Source organism: Bombus terrestris, chromosome 6, assembly GCF_910591885.1.
Source record: "Bombus terrestris chromosome 6, iyBomTerr1.2, whole genome shotgun sequence".
Lineage (NCBI taxonomy): Eukaryota > Metazoa > Arthropoda > Insecta > Hymenoptera > Apidae > Bombus > Bombus terrestris.
The window spans coordinates 14,779,269-14,801,706 of NC_063274.1; the positions used below are offsets into that span (position 1 = coordinate 14,779,269).

Genomic DNA, 22,438 nt, shown 5'->3' on the forward strand with positions numbered 1-22,438 from the left:
TGAACGCACACGTAAGTAAATACAAAGCAATAAAAACAGATATAAGAGTCTTTACAAATATTTATCGGATAGAAAACAAATATGTGAAAAAGATTACTTTCGTAACTTAATTTAATACCAGATTATATCGATAATGGAAGAAATACTTATAAACTGGTACTTTCTGCATTAAAATTTAATTTTCGATAATATTATGTAATTTTACAGCATGAATTCTATTCACATAGTCATCTATAACTTATGTAATCAAAACTAACGCGTTATTAATTTTGAACGCGGATATATATAATGTATTATATTATGTACTACAAAAGATAGATTTAAAAAAGTACATGTTTGTCCGAAAGCGTCAATATGAAAGTCGACAAAAATTCCCTGTTGAAATGTCCTTTTTGTAGATCGGAAAATATTAAATCGGAAAAGGGCGTTTTTCGTGAAATAAATTTTCCGTGTCTAAGTGAATTACTGCGATATAATATCCATAATTTGGAGGCACGTATGGTAAAGTCTATAGATCATAAGAATGCGATAATCTGAAAGAGGGAACATCTCGAGAAGCGATCGTAATACGAATAGCTCGTTAATTATCTGAATTAATCGAAAGTTATAAAATCAATTTCTGAATATGCTCTTATAATTATGTATTCCGTGATGAATTATTGTAATATGCATCCAAGATTTCGATAATCGGCGTACCTTTTGCGTAATGTGATGATAAATTGATATTCGATTCTATGTACAGAGACGTAGGAGTAAGAGGAAAAAAGCGATGATAAGGTAAACGAGATAAGCGCTTTAATCGGACAAAGTATTTACGTTCGTTGTACATAATTGAGAAGAAACTTCTCGATATTATTTTCATACAAGTATTCGTAATTTTAAAAACGAGAAAAGAAAAATATACACGCGACACTTGCAATATTTATAACATTTGTATTACTTCTATTTGTAGCAATGTATTTTTAAACATCGTATATATATTTATGAGTAAGGGAAAGAATATTTAAAATACTGTGACTCGACTGGATGTTGCATTTGTATAACATCATTTCCAAATTCATTATGTAAATGAAAAGACAACGGTTTAAAAAAGATAAATAAGTCAACGCTCATTTAAATTTTTAATGCAGCACGAGTTACACTCACCGGAAATGCGGATGAACACGGCATTCTGCTCCCCACTGTCCACCGTTATCTCCGCACTTCTCCTCTGTAACGATAAAAGAATTTACGTAACGTTTTATTCTTTTGACAAATATAAGTGTGGAAAGTGAATAAATTAAGTGGCGACATTAATACGAAATTAAAAATAATTTTTATTATATCCAAGGTAAAAAAGGGTGGTGTGTTTACCTTCTGCATTTGTAAACACGAGAATAATAAAATGCATTTCTCATTGCGAATAAAACGGACGTAGATTAAATACGTAAAATCCACTTTGAAATTAATTTCAACGTAACAGAAATTAGAAATTACAATCGTAACGTGTTCGATTATTTAACACTGTTACTGCAAGATCCTGAAATATTTCGCGTGATATAGACACCGCTATAATTTCGCTCAAGTAACGCATGACACTAATCCGTCTTACATCAATAATTTCGAATTAGGTCGAGTCTTAAGATTACAAGTCTAGATTTAAATCTTTCGTGGAGTTAGTTGAGAACCTCGCCAGGGAGTTAATTCCATTTCGCCATAGTAGAATACTTAGCGATCAGATCAGGATAATTAAAAACATGTTCCTTTTCTCTTACACGTAGAACGTGTACCATTTATACAAATTTGCGCTTTTATGAGTACGATTAAGGAAATGGAATCTAAATAGAGATTTGCCTCACCTAGCATCTGTACCGTGGCGATTCTAATAAAATTCGTAAAACTATCGAATTTTTCTTTGCTAAACATTCGTTTTCTTGAAACGATAAAATATTATACTTGAAGAAATATAGTACAATAGTTTTTCAACTCAATTTCAAGATCAATAAGAACTACAAATTTTACATTTCCTGTATGTCGTAGAACTAAGAATCTTTTTCTTTATTGCAATTCCAATTTCACAGAATTCAATAAATCTAAGTTCAGTTGCTAGTGTTCCACCTATCTCATTCGAAAAGAACGAAAAGAACTTTTAACGCGAACACCTTCGGACAGTGTTCCTACGCCGTGGACTTCCGCTACTTCGACAACCTGCAACCCCATCTCCGAAACTGAACTCCGCGAACTTCCCGCGCGTTTGAATCAATTCTCTCTTCTTTCCTCGCCCGACTTCCTTCCGTTCTCGTGAAAAATAGACTTCGATGAATTTTCTTTGGAAAACAGAGGAATTGAAGACTGTCCTGGATGTCGAAAATACGAGGTGGGTTCGGCTGCGGGAGAATAATAACGAACGAAAACAGGAAGAGAAGATACGACGCGAATGTCGACAAGAAACGAGAAAAGAAGACGAACGAGTCCGATAAGAGCTTCAGAACGTTGAAGCTTATCTATCGCGAATTATGAAAAAGTTCTGAAAAAAATTTAATATAGGGAAAAAATGTTTCAATATAGATTTTTTATTAAAGTTCAATTACACAAATTAAAATTAAATTGGAAGCACACACAAAAAAAAAAAAGAAAGAAAAACACGCTTCGATTTATTCTATTGATTTAAAATAATACGCGAAGCGAATCATGGTAACTAGACTGTGAATTTTTGTGTATTTATTGAAAATTTAAAGGTGCAGATACGCTACAGGGTCCACATATAATGCAGAAATATCTAAAATATCTGAAACGGATTATTATAATATTTAGTAAATAAAATAAATTTCCATGCAGGTTCCATTCCTCTAATAGTGTTTGTGCAAATAATAGTTTACATAAATGTCCGCAATTTATTGACAGCTATCCTTCTTTTCTGGTTTAAAACGGATTTGCAGCTACATTTTATTCTTGGGTTTACACTTATCGTCTTCTTTTCCAACCATCAAACATCTTCTGTACTTAACATCCTGACTTAAAACCAACAACTTCAACTTGACCTTATATGGTGTCTTTTGTGTTCCTTATTCTTTATGCTCTTACTACTTATATCCTCTCGGCGCCTAAGCTTCAATAACAAAACTAAACAGAAACGTAAAATACACGGATAACTAAAGAACGCATACATCCAACGAAAGACATCACAAGTTTCTAGAATTGATAGAAAATTTACCGAAAAGCGATATAAAAATGGCACGAAAATGAGAATACGATAAGTTTGTAATTTGTTAAAAAAAAAAAAAAAAAAAAAAAAAAAGAACGGTAGAAGATGTGACCCGGCGACCGATAGATACAGCGACCTGGCAGTACTCGACGACTGGAACTCGTTGGCAGTCTTCTCGCCAGCGGATCAGGCCGATTGCCAATTGCAAAATGGGGCGACCTGGATTTCGAGGCACCTAAGCTACCGTTCTGATGCAGGGACGATTACCAACTCCGTGATAGGCCTGCGAAACAGAAGAATCCTCGAAGGAACGACAGGAAGTGCTCATTACACCGGCCACGTAGAAGAACTTGGCAGAATTCGTGAATTCTGTGGACCTGTGGACTACATAGTCGGATCTCGAAATCTTTCGCGCACGCTCGATGAAACACTCGTTACGTAGTCGATACACGTTGAATACGTTTTCAGAAGGGAAACATGGGAAACTCTTGGAAAAATTGGAAGCGTGGTTAAGATCGTTGCTTTCTTATTTATACGCTTATGATAGAGGACTTCGTAATCGGAAGGAAAAGAAAATCCGAATCTTTAGAATCGGAGGGGAAAAAGGTTAATGGAATGCTTGAAATCACCAGTGTTACGGAAAGAATCCCTCGAATCCCCGAACACTATGGAAATATTATGATTTTTATATTTTTCCATTCTCGAACTTAGCCAGCGAAAATTGCGAGCAGAAATCTTTAATGCATATCGCCGCTTGGCATAGACTAAAGTGACACGACTGAAAGAATTTCAATTTTCCTTTTACCCAATTACAATGGTCTATGCTATGTCTCTATTTTCATCGTGTAAAACGCTATATTTATAATTCCTTGTTAAATATAATCAATTTTGCGTCAGAGGGCAAAATCATTATCTACGTTGTTATCAATCTGGCTTTGGTTTTTCAACAACGCTGTTGCTCTCTGACCTTACGAATAGAAGGTTCTACCACTTTCGAGAATAGCGTTACCTTGTATTATCTTGTATTAAGTCAGCCTTAGAATGCGTTTGAAGTGACACAAGAAGATTTCTTTGCAAATTTTAAAAAGCTTCTCCTCTGAAATTTGCATTTTTCGAGTTGTGTCGTTATCAATGGCAAGTACCGATATGCATTAAAGATTTCCTCTAAAGACCCTAAGACTCGATAAGATTTATCAGAGGCTTGTGAAAGTGTTAAAATAAAAAAGTGTAAAGCGTTGAAGATTGATTTAGTTTTGGTGTTGTTAGTTATTAAATTGGGAATACTCTAATTACTCGAATTATTAGCACGACACATGGAACTATTAAAATACGTTGTGAACTGAACGAGATGCTCGATACGAGTGATTCTAGACACGTAGTCTTTTATTGGCCTCATTAATTCGTGATTGTCCATAGGAATTAGTTAAAATTTAAGCAAATTCGGACAACAACTTTCGATATTTTGAATCGTCGTAATGAACGACATCGAATTTTTAGAATTCTTATCAGACAAACAAGGACTCGTTGAGACTAGTTGAGATTCTGCACGGTTTTTTAAGTCGTAATACCAAGTTGACATACTTCCTAGTATGTTAATTCAATCTTACAATATAGTAAGAGGATAATTTGAAAAAATTCGCAGGTTAACCTTTTCGGAGGTATAAACGAGTTATTCACCGTGTATTATGGACCTACTTATTTGTCGACGTTCAACCATTTAATGAACGCCATAAATTATGAACCCATATACGTATAAATCTAATGTCTTTACCTTTTTGCGTAGTAAAAAAACTACTTTTGTATTCCGTGCTTAACGAATCTTCAGTTTTTAGTTCATCAGAGTTTTTCTAATGCGAGTAGCAGTTTATATTCGTAAAACTAAAAACATCGTATAAACATCTGCAGACTATTTATAATATTTGCTTCCTTAAACAAGCAATATTTTTCTTTCACGATCTTTTCTATTATAAAATACAAATGCGATATTTAAGATGCTCATGAAGGAAGAAGGGAAATAGTTTGTAGATGCAATTTGCATTATCAGGATGTAATAAGTAAGTTTATACATAAGTTTATATATAAATAGAATGATGTTAGCAATGAGAATAGACATTGACGATCAAAGGAACGCCCAAAGAATAGGGATATGAGCAGCATACGAAGCAGAAGCGTGAGGCCACTGAGATATGATATGGGATGGAAGGTTGTTGGGTGATTTAATATATTATGCAAAGCAAATTGTATTCTGTGACCTCCAGGGATTAGAATTACATATTATTAAAATAAAGAAGAAACGTCTAAGATGCTCAAGATGGACGAGATATTCGTGTATTTTTCGGCTTCATAGTCCGGAAAAAGTACTTGGCTTACACATTCTAACTTCCACTCATTCTCTTATATTTCTTAAAGCATCCATCAGTGCATCCAAAGACCCACACCCATCCACACTTCCATTCGAAACACATATTCCCTCTTATATCTAAAAATTATAATCAAAATTAATAAATTAATCAAACATATATATCTTTGTCTCTCTCAACCTATATACACCATCCAATACTTAATCTATGTATTAGGTTGTCCGAAAAGTTTCTTTCGTTTCATAAGGTGATAATAGACGAACAACGATTTCCGTTTTATATTATTTTATTGAATTAGGTATGATTCATTTCGTTCTATTTTTATTATTATGTTCGTGCATAATTCAATAAACTAATATGAAACAAAAAACATTGTACGTCTATTATTTCCTTATAAGACGAAAGAAACTTTTCGGACAACCTAATACTATAACATAGCTACGTTTGACTCACAATTAGTTCATTATCTATATCTTTACGCTTTTTCCCGAAACTCTTAACCAGTTTATCATCGCTTCGCATATTTTATCTTCTACTATATCTTTCTCTCTTAGTCCTCTAAAGCAATCTTTTGATTAATGTTTTAAGCTGCCTATCTCTAAACTACATAAAGCACATTTTCTTTTTTCCTCTTTCAACCAGTAACCATTTCCTCAACATTTCCGCATCTTGCCCTTGCTATTAGCCTCTGGCTATCTGCGTTTTCTTCCTTCTTCAGATATTTCGCTTTACCCGAGACTCCCTGTATAGACCTTTTTCAGTAACCATTATTTCTATGTTAAATAAGATTAAATTAGGTTTACTTTCAAATAACTACTTAACCAACTAAATATACGGAGTAATGATTTCCGTATTCAAAGGTCTAAGAGAAATAAATGGTATACGCGCGATATAGTGATACCGTTTCGAAATATTCTTTGGCTTCGACGTTGATTACGAAAAACTAATTCTGCTTTATGATCAAAGGATCGTTGCATCGCCTTTGATCGAAGGTAAAGGTTAAAAGTAACCGCAGAATCTTTTGCAAGGATCTGGTCTGGTTCTCAAGGGAAGGCTGTCAGGGAACACGAAAAAGGAACCATTCATTCGTCGAATGCAACAACAATCGGATGGAAAGCCGTGGAAACTTGGAGGAAATCTCTCGCAACATTCTTTCGCTTGTACTTTGCCGTAGAAATAAACCCATGCTGCCAGAGTTATCGGAGAAACATCAATTTAATTCCAAAATGAAGTATAGCAAGTGAACGAATCGTCAAAATTGAGAGGTTGAAATGATAAATGATATGAGTGGTTCAAAAAATAAAAAGCAATCTCTTTAGTGTGGAATTTTACTAATCCAAAGGGTAACTAAAAATTGCTCTTACGGTGAACAAAATTTTACATGCTGCGGTGATTTATTTTAGCTGTGCTTGAGAAAATGAAATATGTTATAAATGTATAAATTCAAGTAATTCAGAATAATTTTTCATCACTTATTCTTCTTCCAAATCTATAAAAAGGTTAAATGGCGAAAATGAACAGCTAACAAGTGATAAATGATAAAAGTGATAGAATTAACACTAAATTGCAGAGTTTCTTGATATCTCACTAAAGGTATTTATAGCGCGACAATATCCCGCAAAAGTAAATGACGCTGACACTCGAAATACTTTATTCTTCACGAACGTCTGAGATTCTACCTCTAGGAGAAAATTTCTTCATTGTCTGTACTTTCCACGCGCATACACCAACAAACAATTGAGAAACGAATACGACGATAGTCTCATATTAGGACATGTAGTATTTTGGACACCGAATTTATCGATATTACACGTACTTAACAATAAATTTATTCGAAAACGATGAGGTGAGAGCTAAACTTTTTTTTTAAAAAAAGATTCTTCTGGCCATCATTCTTACCTACATATTAGTTTTTTAACAACTTTGTAAGAACGATATTTTGTTTGTAATTGATCAAAAAGTTATGCTTGCAGCGGCTTATTATAAGGATTACGTGTTAAATTTTCCTACTCTGAAGGTGAATATCTCCATTTCGATGAGATTAGGCTCTCTAACAATTAAATCACGTATAGATGACGTATCGTCAAAATTTCAAAGAAATTGTAAAAAGAAGCAATTTACCCTACAAATATCTTAAGTGGTAGTATAGTTTATTTTCAGTCTGCCAGTCATAAAAAGAACTCGGTTCACAATCATTTCCCATTGCCTTGTACTCTCACTTAATCATCTATACACATATCCACCTACTCGCACACACAATCTTATCTTAACCTTATTTTACTACCCATATCTACTGTCTATCTTCTAACTCTTTACTTATTATATATGTCTATTATCTATCAAATAACCTAATAATAACCAAATCTATCAAATAATAAAATAATTTATTATATAATATAATAAAATAATATAAATAATAAATAATAATCAAGTATAGCCCACTTATAATTTACAACTAATCATTGAGAAACAATGTGTTATTATCAAAAGTGAAAAACGCGCAGATAATTAACAAAACAACTAGTTGGTAAAAATAATAAAAACAATAACATTCGCTGATCTAAATGAATCAAATAGAAATGTGTTCTTTGTTTCTATTGGAAATCTTCGCTTCTGACGTTTACCACCGTTTATCGTTTCCATTCCTCGATTAAGCGCGTGTATATAATACGATATGACAAAATGGAGTAGAAGAAAAATGGTAAATTCGTGCTGATAATTTATATTCATTTTTAGCAACACGATTATAAATCTCTCCATGGGATAATCAATCCGAGTGTACTGTATACAGAGCGTCTCATTTTCATCGATTCATGTAAATATCTGCTAAAGTACACGTTGCTCGAAAAAGTATTTCATACAAAACTTGTTCTATTTTAAGAATATTCTTACGACGACCGCCAGGTTTGTTTGGGTGAAGGCGAATTCTCGAGATCTCAATGCGAGCTTTATTTTTTTTACATGGATTTATACAATTTTTTATACACCATTCGATGCACTTTTTCATTCTCTACAAACAAGTAGATAAGATACTTGTATCTGAAAATGCTTAGTTTAAAAGATATTTCAATGCTGATTTCGTGAAATTGAGTGTATGAAAGACAAGAGAAACATAAACGTAAAGACGCTACGTTATCTTTCAAACGATAAGTTGCACAAGATTAAAGTTAAAATATCTTTCAAAGTAATCATTTCTTGATCCAACCACCATAATAATTTTTTTTATAGAGAATTGAAATATGCATAGAGTGGTGCATAAAGAATCTATGGTTCCATAAAAAAAGAACAAAGACCACGTTGAAATCTCGAAGGCACGTTCATCTAGATAAGATTTCTGGCCATCATGACATGTCCCTTTCGAAACAAAGTGAGTTTTCTTTGAAACGCTGTTTCGAATATTCGTTTAAGAGATGTTTGCGTGGGTCAATGAAAATGAGATACTCTATAGATATTTTATCAATAGTAACAGTTCATATAGTAAATTGCTATTATTTAAACAGGTCACGCTCACGCAGCTGGTCGTTCTTCCTTTATTCCTAATTCTATCCACTGGTTGCTGAATATCATATTCTTTAAGTTCCCACGTCTGCACTCGACAAACAGAATTTCCTAGCTGGCTGGTATATGTTATGCAATCTCTGGTACAATCGCAATATGTTGCTAATGTTGCGAACTTATAAATGGAAAGCAGCTTATTCGCATAGTTGTGCAATGCGCCGTACGCTTGCAGCCATGAACCTTCAAACGATACGAAACGTCGAAAGGACGGTCCAGGAATTGTTAATACCGAAACTATAAATCTCGTCGATACAATATATTTTAGATTTTTGATTATTATAATTATCTATTATTTTTAAATGTGTCCATTAATTGTCATCGCGTCGCACTAGTTGCAGTCATTTGTATTTAGTATATTTAATTTGGTATATCGCAGATTTGCAATTTCAATGTTAATTGAGTTATCTAGAAACTTTAGCAAGCATGAGATTAAAAATTAATAAGGACGACTGAATTTATTTGTAATAAGAATAAAAGATGATGCACTAAAACAAAAGATGCAAGGGATTTTCGGAATTTAAACGAATCATTCACATATGTTAATTTGTTGTCTAATTATCATATTTATGTATTGAATTAAAGTCGACATGTGTAGGATTAATAAAGTATTCATCATTTCTATCTGTATTTTGTTCCAGTATAAGGTAAACATTCTCTGTTTTTAATTAGTACACCAAATATTTACTACTATCTTACGGACAGCATTTTGGACATTACAATCCTTGTGCTTTGATACTTTTGCAGTCCCGGTTCTCATCAAAAAAATGTGTTATAAAATGGAAAATCATGCAAAACTGCGTGTTTCTCGTCCCTGTCCCCTTTATTCTTTATATATTTTTCATCGTCGGAAACAGAAAATGTAATTAGCCAGTGATTTTAAATACGTAATTCGTCTTGATCAAATCAGTACTCGGAGAACGTTAATTACGGTATTCTATTAATTCTTATTATCATGGAAATTTTCATCGTAGCATATATATTACTCGTTAAAATTCATAGCTACGCGATACTTTATCTTCTAAAGCAGATACTTACATGAAAGCTCTGTGTTGCAATGCCGGATGTAGTTATTACGAAGATTGCATATTAAAACGAGACTTCATAACTATTGTTCAACATCGGTACTTCTGGCTAACGGAAATTGTGTCAGTAAAAATAAAAATGGTGACGAAAGACCAGAAGAACATCGAAAATTAAATTCCAACCGGACTATTAGCATTTCTCTACTTGGCAAAGTTACATTTTTTTGTCCCATCTGCGTATCGGCGCATACTCTCATTTTCTAATAAAATGTTTCTTTCATATGAGCTTCTATATTTCACTTTCGTGGCATCAAATTTTCGTGATCATGTAAGCGTGTTATCGGATGACGCGAAGTTTCGTATACTTGGACTTAAGTAATCGGTATTTAAATGCTATAATAAATACAATAGCGTGCAAATATTTTTTATAGCCCGTCTTGTAATTATATTTAGATGTTAATATTAGTATAACGAGAGTATAGGCAGGTTGGACGTAGTACAGACGTTAGGTGGCAAGAATAAATGTAAGGTAGTTAGAGAGAAATAAAGATGATCGAAGAAAGAACTATGCGCATTGCAGATAATTTAATTTTAAAGTTAGTCCTACATACGGAGCGAGGTATGATTGTGATGTGGGGAGGGATTGTGAATGATGTGGGGTTTTTTGTAAATCAAGTCCCTTCCACGGCTCTCCGGGGTTTGGAATTACGATAAATATGTATACATACATATAGTACCCCCAATTTAAATGTCAAAACTTCGGGAGCGTGCATGGGATAAATTAAGAAAGATAGTTCTTTAGAGATTTGCTCAATTTTGCCCCAAATTGAAGAAATTCGCGAAGGAGGAAACACAAAAGTTTCCGTTTTTTCACTTCTTTATTGAAATTCATTTATTCCTGTTATCATCTGTATATATTTTACGTAGACACTGTCCACTATGCTGGCCTCTTGCAGCAATATAAGCGTTACGTCTAACATTGACCGCTATAATCGCAGCTAGATGATATTGCCTTGGTGATATTTGCTGCACTGCAGCTACGATTCGGTCTGTCGGTTGAATACGACTGCGATTCGGTCTCTCAGAATAAATAACTGTAACTAAATAATTAAAAAAAAACGAGAACATTTTTATTTTCTTCTACGTGTTTTCTCTAAAATTGAGCAAAAACGAACGAATCTCTAAAGGACTATTTTTCTTAGTTTGTCCTGTCCCCTATATGCAGCCGCAATTTTAACACTTAAACTGAAGCTATGTACTTTCTATAGCCAAATAAAATAAATGTTTTCAACTTTCTTCCATTCAGAACATACCATTTTATAAAAATCCGTAGTCTACTTATTGCACCATAATATTTAATTTCATTACTACGTATGTATAATTACTGTAATCTCTACAATTACTGTTATAAAGATCAGGAATGCTACTTTCTCTTTCACGAGCAAAGAAGAGATTGATTTATAAAGAATTAGACCTACAATTACTATAACAAGTACTATTACATCTTTACTATTACAACTATTAGTTGCGTGGAACATTTTGTATGTGCAACAAGACAACCCATCATGACCTCCTTTTGTTTCTTCATTCTAAATTCTAAGCTATACGATCTATAGCACGAATATCTTCACGGAATGGTTGCGAGATCGAGATACATCGCATCGGTTTAATTCGATCTCGATGTCGTACATCAAACTGTCGCGTATAGAATAATAAATTCGCGGTCGGTCATATCTGTTCGTGACCGTCCATGAGAATTTGGTCCGTGGCCAACCCCCCGAAGGATCGTTCCAGCTATTACAAAATGCCTATCGTCGCACAACAAGGCGTTAGTTTAACCAAGAAAGAGTCTCTGTAATCCGGAGGACTGTGGCCGCGCATAATTAATGGAACGCACCACGCGTGCCAACGTGATTATGTAAACTAAGCTTCTATCGCGTGCAATCTTTCTTTCGTTTTTCTCTGTCCTTTTTCCTTTCCTTCTGTTTCTTCGATTTTCTTCGACCTGAAATCTTGATAGAAATGACTTTACGTTATGCTCGACACGTTGACTAGCTACGTTGCTCATCGGTGGGACGGTTTGCTAAATGTCATAGATTTTAAATATTTCATAGATTATAAATTTGATGGACTAACAAATTTTCAATAATGCGAATGATTTAAATTTAGATAATATTGTGAGAAAAACGTAGGTAATTGCAATATAATATTTTACAAAAATTATACGTTATGGTGTAATTATTATACATTTTAGCCTATGTATTTATAGCGGTGAAATTAATTCCATTATTCATGTTATAGAATCCATATTGAGTTCGAATATCTTACAAATATTATGGAATTTTAACCAATTTAAATATTTCTAAGACGTAACATATATAGATCGTCTGAAAAGTTCCTTTCGTTTTATAAGGAAATAATGGATGCACAACATTTTCCGTTTTATATTATTTTATCGAATTACATATGATCCATTTTGTTGTATCAAAATAAAGATTACAACGTTCGACAGATTAGGTTTCATGTTTGTATAAAGATGCGTTATTGTAAAAGACGTGTTTATAGAAGAAAGACACTTTTCGGACAACCTAATATAATGTAACATCAAAAAGTATTTAAGAAACAGTACATGTAGTATGTATTGATTCAAAAGCTACATGGATAAATAAATGATAAATTGATTACGAATGACGCCAAAGTAATTCCTACGTTTGATATATAAAATGAGGAAAATACTAGGTCAGAATGCATAAAATTCGCATGCCAAGCAACGTGTTAATTAACAGTGGCTAGAAAACGTGTTGACACATGACTCTATTTATTATTGTGTTTACCAATTAATTATGTTCAAGTCTCCGGAGTAAAAAGTATTCCAGCAATTGTGATATAATCAGCGATAGGATGGTTCTACGTGAAAGAGCAAGTCGAAAATATGATATAACATTATTCCATGGCGTATCGTTTCCGAGAAAATTCAGTTTGAAAATTTGTCAGATATATTTGAATTTGGATAATTCGAGAATGAACAGGAGTAAATAATCGCCAGGGTGTTATATACTAATAAATAATTAATATCTTTGTATTTCTGTCCATCAAGTTTTTAAGAAATACCAAACAGTTGCTCAATTATCATTCATTATTAAATATCTTTTCTTCTATCTATTTTTTCTTTATATCTTCTTTTAAATTCTTGTGTTAGACTTCTGTCCATTATAAGCTTAAGTAATATGCTGATTAAAAATATGTAAAAAAGTAGAGGAAAGTACCAAGTATGGAATAGTATGCCTAATATGGAATAATGCTATTTTTAAAAATCTGGCAATCGAATATCTCACACGGCTGTAGACTACCTCATTCACTTTGGTATGTAATGTCGTGTATGTAATGAACGTTAATGTCGTGGCAGAATATCGTTCTACTTTACTGTCATTTGGAAACTTTCAACGATGTGTAAATTCTGTGATACTCGCAAGTATTTACGAATTGATTATCGTGTTTTTAACTTTGTAAAATTCCAAATACGGACGCTCAGTAGTAGTCCAATATAGAATATTCAATATTTGGATTACTTCTTTTTATAGTTTGTTATCCTGTTCCAGCATAAGGAAAAATTGATAAGAAAGAAAAATGTAGAACGAAAAAGAGACGGTTCGAGCCGTAAAAATGGTTCGAGAAAAGAAAATGGGGTACCTCAAAGCAACAAATCGTTTTCAAGTCCCGAGAATCACCTTATGTCGGCTTTGTGAAAAAAGAGACCTATTTTTTAATGTACTTCTTTCGAGATACGATTTTATTCTCAAAGAAGAGTAAAATAAAAAGAATACGACTTCTTTTGCTTTTTTTTATGGAAATACCTAACGTCGGTATTCCATGTTAGGTACGACTTCTGTCTTCTTAATGTTAGTTCAATATTGAATATTGTTCATAGCGTGAGAAGCATAAAAGTGGTCTTAAATTTGGTGTAAATGTATCATTGAATATCCATAAAAGTCTTCTTCTGATGTGATTAATTTTGTACGAACGACATACGAAAAATAAAATAGTATTTCATATTTGGATACTTTTCTGCAATAATATTACAAAAGTACATGAGTAGATATGTAAGTAACGATCTTTTTTCTTTGGTACAATCCTAATTTGTACTATCCCTTTTAGTCTTATTCCTATCCTTATTACTAGAAGTTAACATCGATAATTAATATCACAATTAATATCAATTGTTCTAAATGAACCTTTACTGTCTTAGTACTTTCAGCAAATTGTTCTAATTCTCACTGCACTTTGTACGAGGTTGTGGAGTATTTTTACATCTTCTTCAATGTTTGCTTTCATAATTTGCCTGCTGTTTTTATTCCTGCATATTTTTGTTCTTGGTTCACTATATACATTGGTCTTTTACGATGTATTTGGTTGATTCTAATTTTTTCATGTTACATATTTGGCATAGTTCTTCTTCATTCATTACATTGTATTTCAATTATTCTGCTAATTTTCCATTATTTCCTTCCTACCTTAGTCTTAATCGTATCAGAGTTCAATTATATCGATTATGTTACATTGTCGATCTAAGTATGATGGATATAATACACTGGATAACGTAAAGAGTTATTTATTACATTAACTTCGAAATACTGTAAATTTACGATCTCACGAAAAATATTACACGTTATAAAATTCAGTTTTCAGAATTTTTTTCAGTAATTAACTCTACGCTCGCCGACAAATTCACCTGTCTAGAACATCGTTAAATTTTTGGCAATTTATAATATAGGCGAATGCTTTTGATTATGCTGCCACACCACGTGTGTTAGAGGCTGATTTTGATAAATTAACGACGCAATAATGCAAAAGTGACACGCACGCGACCAGATAAATCAAAATCGGTTGGCCACGCGAGCGACGGGCAATTGTTAAACAGAAATAAACCGTGTTTTGACAAGCAATGATAGCAAATTAATAGCCTGTACATTTAACAGCATATTACTACGAAACTCTGTGTTGCAACCATGTTATGCGTTTTCAATCTATAAGTCAATATTAAGCGATATAAATAGAGGAACTACTAAATATCGTTGGATAATATTTAAACTACATTTCAGGAAGAAGACATATTTGTTGAATATATCGAACGCCAGCCGCACAAATATTTACTGTAAGGTACATATTACGCAAGAAATCATACTATATTAATCCTAACGTTCTATCGAAAATTATCTCTCTTTCTCATGGTTCTTATATTTATAAATATATAAGAAATTTGTCATCGATCTAAATATACACTCTTTCTCAGTTTATTTATTTATATTTGTTTATTTTATCTAGTCCCCAACTTTAGGATTTGCACAAACTTTCGATTTTACATTATCTTCTCGTATAACAATCGACAAAATATAAAACTTTGAACAGACATATACATCTTATAACATCGATAGAACAATAGTTTAGTAATAAATTGATAGTTCAAATACATTCTGAGAAATTGTTACGCGAAAAACTTCAACGTTACGGTCTCAAATTAAACCTATCAGTATCGAATTCTTTTGGGTAATGGAAAAATATCTGCGTATTTCAGCAACTATTAATATTATGTTTTAAACATGATTAAAAATTGAAACGTATTTTTTGTAAAGAGTTTATATTTTAACGCAATAAAATTGCAGATCAAGTTTGTGGAGAACCAGCAGGGATCGAATGAAACTTTTAACTTTTATAAATAAACGTGATTTGCCGAACTTTTAACTTTTCAATCATTCCTTTCCTGTTCCAAGTTAACTTTGTATGTTAACACTTTAACTCTGTTATAAAAGTTGAGTTATAACCAGTTATTTTGTATTCCATTAATAAAACTTCTGATGGATCCATATACTTTTTAGCAGATATTTTAGGAGAAAATATGGAGGTTAAAATTATTTTTTCACGTATGATTATTTAAGGAATCGAAGTAGGATCAATGTAGAAGAGAAAGCAAGTTACGGTTTTTGTATAATTGTTTTATTTCGCCAACAACAAGGGCGGAATTGTACGAAGGAAAAAGCAATTAATTACATATACGCTCTACAATTTAGCGTTTAATTTTTTTAAGAGTAATGCATTTTCCAAGTAACTTTCATTAATGCTTGGACAGCTTTAACTTTTTTAAAGCAAAATAAATGTTTCTGTATAATTGGATCTCCTTCCTATCTCCAAGAAAATAAAAGTTTCTTATTTATGTAAAAAATGTATGGAATCAAAGTTGCAGTGAATAAGTTTCACTTCATTTTGAAACAGAGAAAATAATAAATAAGCAATAAGTAAAAATTATTGTTATTTCACAATTAATTCGAAATTTCAAGTTTCATTCCATCTCTGAAAACTATTGACTCTATTCATAGCTTTCTCAAATTAGTCATTCCTTGAAATTAATGCTTTTCGAGTTATGGAAAAGTATCGACGTTTGAATAATTACTAATATTTAAACATGATTATGATTAAATTACATTAAAATTACATTAGTACTATTATCGCTCTTTTTCAGCTGGTTAATATTTATTTATATTTGTTTATTTTATTTAGTCCTCAACTTTAGGATTTACACGAACTTTCGATTTTACATTCTTACATTTTTTGATTCTTTAATTCTTCGTCACAAATCTACATTTCACTTCACGTACAACAATCGAAAAAATATAAAACTTTGAACAGACGTATACATCGATATCACAATCGATAGAACAATAGTTTAGCAATAGATTGATAGTTTAATAAGGAAGATAATGATAAGTAAGGTTATCAGTTGTAATTATAGTGTGAATACGGTTTAAGCACATATCGTAAACAAATAGATTGTAAATGGAAAGTCATCCTAAGCCGCAAGGCAGCAGCTAAAAATAAATAAATAACAATATCTTTCTCAGCTAATTAATAACTTATTAGAACACAATATTCGGTAAATATACAGAACACCGATATACTACTTTTCTTCCGAGCTTTTCAATCGTAAACATTAACTCGCCAAAACACGAACAATATCGATTCTATCTCAAATAAATCAATTTTTTCTAAATTAGAAAGGTATAAGATATAATTGTGCCAAGATTATTAACAGAAGGCGAACTGGAAATTATGTTATTTTATCGGGCAATTATACGAAATTGGTGAACGCAGATAACAGGTATCTGCTATAGACGAATTGGTATATTCGCGTAATTATTAATACTATTTCGATAAAATTATTTCATCGGCCGGTGCCGCGGGTAACTGTAGTCGATTCTCGTTTAACATGTAATTATCATTAAAATAACGGGTGCATTTCGTGGCAGGTTACAAACTACTGTGAAATAATAGTGACACTGGAACATTGTGCATGATTATACCAGCGATGAGTAAGACATTAATATTCATATTTTAATTAAGAATAATAACTGTCTGTAATCAATTAGTTTACCATCGACCGACTTTCGTAGCGGAAAATTAGTTCGATGCATAAAGTAGTAGTTAATTACAATAAAAGACAGGATGTTTAATTGTAATATGCATGCGCGTATGCACAAATTATTCGATCAGAATTCTATTCGTTCTGCCCAAAATTGAGGAGTCCAGCGAAATGCAGACATGTTTGTCATCGTTTTATTAATTTTAGAGGAAAAATTATTTTTGTAAGCGTTATGAGATCGTAATCGTTTTAAGTGACACTTCAATTAAATGGTAAATGACAACTACTATCAGACATATAATATATAAATATAAATATAGGGAATAACAAATTATGTGGGACTCAACTTCGGGAGCTGATTGTACATCTAAAAGCAACGAAAGAAACTCGTATAGACATGCGCTTTATCTTTTTTCGTTCATGAGATATGATGAATTTTGTGTATATGTAACAGCTATTGAAAATGTTGAAATACTAAGGTTCAGAATAGGACAAGCTTTCAACAAATTCGGCAAACGCTGGGAACAATTCAGAATGTAACCGAATTCACGACAAGACGTCTAGAGAGTTGCCTTTAAATGCAAGCTGATTATTTTGAGTATCTCCCGTAAAGATAATTAAGAGTAATTAATAGACCAAAATTAATTTTATGCAGATTCATATTGTTAAGAATATAATTCAAAAAAGCAGATACTCGGTAGAAAATTGCTTTACTTATCAAATTACAGAAAGCACTATGTTTTGGGTGTTTTATTATATTTTTTCATATAATGCGAATTCTGTGCAATTTTGCAGTCCGAAATTTTCTATAAATACATAAAAACACGTGGTCTAGCAACTCGATAAAACAAAATCGAAATAGAAAATTCGTTACGTCACATAAACGAAGATAGATGGAACATGAAATACGTTTATAAGAAATTTTTTTTAATTGATTTTACGTGTACAATCAGCTCCAACAAAATGGGACCCATGCGTTCCGGATGTTACATGAAAGCTATATAAATATAACTATATAAAGCGCGAAGAAAATATAATATTATTCTCTTCAGTGAAACGTACATGCTATTATATTAGGAAGTTGTGGAATGAATACTATATTGTAGGAACGGATTAATGATGATTAAAAAAAAAAAAAAAAAAAAACGAAAATCTGTGTATATTTGACATGTATCTGTTCTTTACTGAGCCTCTCCATTCTATACGTTAGATAATTTAAAATTGTTGCTCGAATTATGAAATACAATTTTCATTGGAAATCGAATTGTACGAGATTTTTGTTTTAATTATATCGTATGGAATATTGTATACAATGCTCGGTAAAAATTCTAGGTAAATATATTTCCTATAATTTCTAAACTATAATTTCAAATTGTTTAGATTTGCAAGGAGAAAGTAGAATTCTAACGCTTCTTTTTGAACGTTACAAATCTGCCATACAAATTAATCTGACAATTGAAAAATGAAACGAAAGATTCCAATCAGGAGCTCCTCGACAAATTATATATTCATAAAACATGTACAAAGCACAAGAAACTTGGAATAATTGCTTTTAATCTTTAAATGTGCATTCTGCACAAAATAAAATGTCCGTGTCATACAGAAATGAGATAAAAGATTCGAACTTTCCAAGCATAACATGTCTGGTGCATCAAAGAAAAAGGAAAATTCTATACATCTATTAATAATCTCTTTAATAATAAGTCCTATATATTTAACTAACGCGTTCATTGTCTCCCTTAATAATTCCCTTAATAATCGGAGACTCGTAGACTAATCAATAGACTGCTAAAATAGGATTTCATACAAACTCGTATTTTTATGGATCAGGAAAACTTAAGCAAAAAACATTCAATAAATGACGCAATGACATCTCAATAAAGACATTGTCGACGACAACGAGACGTCGTCGTGCTATGTTGCTAAACTTAAAACAATTTAATGTTTGTCAATGCTTAATGTTTGTCTACTGACAAATTGCAAAATATATACATATATTAGGTCGTCCGAAAAGTTCCTTTCGTTTTATAAGGAAATAATGGATGCACAACATTTTCCGTTTTATACTATTTTATCGAATTACGTATGATCCATTTTGTTTTATCAAACTAAATATCACAACTTTCGACAGATTAGGTTTTATGTTTGTATAAAGATGCGTTGTTGTAAAAGACGTGTCTGGAAAAGAAAGATACCTTCCGGACAATCTATTATAATATATATATATTTATTTATTTATTTACATATAGATAAAACAGAAATTTATTTCACCCATTAAATATAATAAGGAGAACTCTATTTAGGATATTTTATATATTTTTGCATATTAGATGCATTTCTGTATTTTGAAATTTCTCACGAGTGCGCATAAAACTGAAAAATTTTTCAAAACAAGAACACTGGGACACGAATGAAAAACGTTTCAAGCGTTATCAGCAACGAAAAAAATGTGATAAAACAACGGATTACAGGTTGTTACAAAGATTTAGTCATTTTGATGTATGTTTGCTCGAGGCCGTTAAATCCTGTCGGGTATTTTTCACGCATTTCTATTTTTCTGAATTTCTTCAAACTCTGCTCTCAGGCTCGTCTTAGGTAACATCACTTATGTAGATTCTATCAAAAACGGGGTAAAGTTATCGAATAATCACTGTTTGATCGATTTTCATGACCTTGTAATGCGTTGTCAAGATCACCACCCTAAACAACTTTCTCTCTATACATACAGGACGTTTCACAGCACGACCCACTTTAGGAATGAACAGGGGGCGCAAGAACAATGAAAAAAGTTGATATAAACACGCGTCCTATTTGACCTTGTTTCAAAGTTACGGATACTTTTGCGTTTCGATAACCTGCAACTGCTTACCTTTGTAGGAGCTGCTCCAAATGATCACCCTCGGTCTGTATTATTCGACATAGACCTGGAATTTTTGAAAGATCGCAAAATTCTTTGACATGACGACCGCGAGCTTACGAACAAACCGAGGGCGGTCATTTCGAGCATCCTCTATGAAGATAAGTTGTCGTGGATTATTGCGACGCGAGAGTGGCTCTAACTTTGAAACGAGGTTAAACAGGATACGCGTTTTTATGAACTTTGTCGTTTTTCTATCCCTTATCCATTCCTGAAATGGGTTCCACGCATTACGAAACACCCTATACACAAGATGGTCGGTTTCAGATATCATCTCTATACCAGTATATTAATAAATCTTATATTACTTTTTATTTATGCATAATTTACTTTTATTTTATTTATTTATATATCATCTTATTATATTATCGTATTTTATAGAAAATTGTAGAGGTTAGATATGATAATCATAATGCCTAATGGTTATATGTATGTATTCCTTTATCCCATCAGTATTATATTCATATTTATCTATTTATATTTATACTTATGTTGGTGTAGCTTTAGTTCTAGCTTTTTCAGCTGTAGTTCTGGTTTAGTTCTAATTAACAGTATTTATTGGTATATGTATTCCGAACTCTGATATGTGTAGAAGAAATGCAGCATATTTGAAATACTGTTAGTAGTTTGGAGTACCGAAGTATCTAAAAAAAAATTATTAACGTCGTCTGATTCATGACACCGTGAATAATAGAGACGAATGATCTGTTAACCAGTGACATTTGTTCAGGAATCGTAATTTTTACATTACCGCCTTGATCCACGGTAAAGTCTGTAAAAGGACGTCAATTTTCAAAAGTATTTCATTGTTACAACCATGACAAAACATTAGAGAAAATTGCTTAATTTACTCGTTCCTATCTTAATTCTATGTTTTCGTGTCAATTTTGCGAACATTTTGTAAATACATAACGTGACACTGTATTTTAGGTTACAATGTCACGTTGCTAATTCGGCATACCGAGGAAAAACCTATCGAAATGGATGCTGTGCACCTTTTCTCTGCAACGTGAGCTACAGCGAAGGCGAAAGAGCGGAAGAGTGGGTGCAGCGTTTCACGTGTGAAATGTGGCTACATTTTGAATGCGTTGGTTATGACCGTGCAAGTTATACACGTGACTACTGCAAGTAAATTTTAACACAGAGTCGACGTTCATCAAACGCGATCGTTCCCTATGCTGTAATTTTTGTACGCGATTGGACCTGAGAAAAGAGAAAATACTTTTATTAGCTAACCGTTCTTTAGTTCTATATGGCGAAGCTAAATTGGAGCAGCGATATTTCAAATTACCCACACCGTAACAAAATCGTTTACTTTTATGTCAGGTTTCAATTAGACCAACGTTTCAGATACTCTTTGTTTTTCGCTATTACCGAGCGTTTGAAATTATAAAAGTACATTAGCTTTCCTATGATGTTATACAGTTTTATTCGTTCCCATCCTCTGCTGTAATTTTTCATTCATCTTAAACAAACTGGTATTCCAAATATGCCGCATTATCTCTGTATGGATGCGTGTGGCTACTTTACGTTTCCTGGCTGGTCTGTTTGCGTTCTTTCATTTCCAGTTATATACTTTGTAACTTTATGTGGATGTTAATACCAGGAGAGGGAGAATGGAAGGCAAGTGGAAGGTAATAGGACCAAAGAGAGTACTGTGTGCAATATAGATCAGAGGGCGATAGGGGTATGGTATGGAGGAACGAGTGTCTATAAGGAATATTGTAAACCGTGTTCATTCTATGACCCTCTGGGGACTGATATTACAATAAATATCTATCTTTCTATCTGTTATAATTATTGCCGGTGTATCCGTGTGTGTCCAAAATATTTAAATTGCCTAACCCTTAGTAATCCTTTGGGTTTGGAAGTGGCTGGAATTTTTTTTTCTTTTTCATTGTTTATACGTCGCTATGAAGATATTAAAAAAAATCCCATTAAAATTCACGAGGAGATAGCACGTCGATAGCTTGACACGGACATATG

At 32.5% G+C, this 22,438-nt stretch overlaps 1 protein-coding gene across 17 annotated transcripts in view; it reads right to left on the bottom strand.

Annotated features, from left to right (window-relative positions):
* LOC100648320 overlaps positions 1–22,438 on the bottom strand; it is a 135,661-nt gene that overhangs the window by 27,800 nt on the left and 85,423 nt on the right. For 16 of the 17 annotated variants that reach the window (XM_012309601.3, XM_048406296.1, XM_048406293.1 and 13 more), the window contains one exon: positions 1,147–1,210. In XM_012309601.3, the coding sequence (XP_012164991.1) occupies positions 1,147–1,210 (64 nt within the window). Of the gene's footprint in view, positions 1–1,146; positions 1,211–1,353; positions 1,378–22,438 lie in introns of those variants that run through there. The other variant, XM_048406294.1, reaches the window with a different exon arrangement.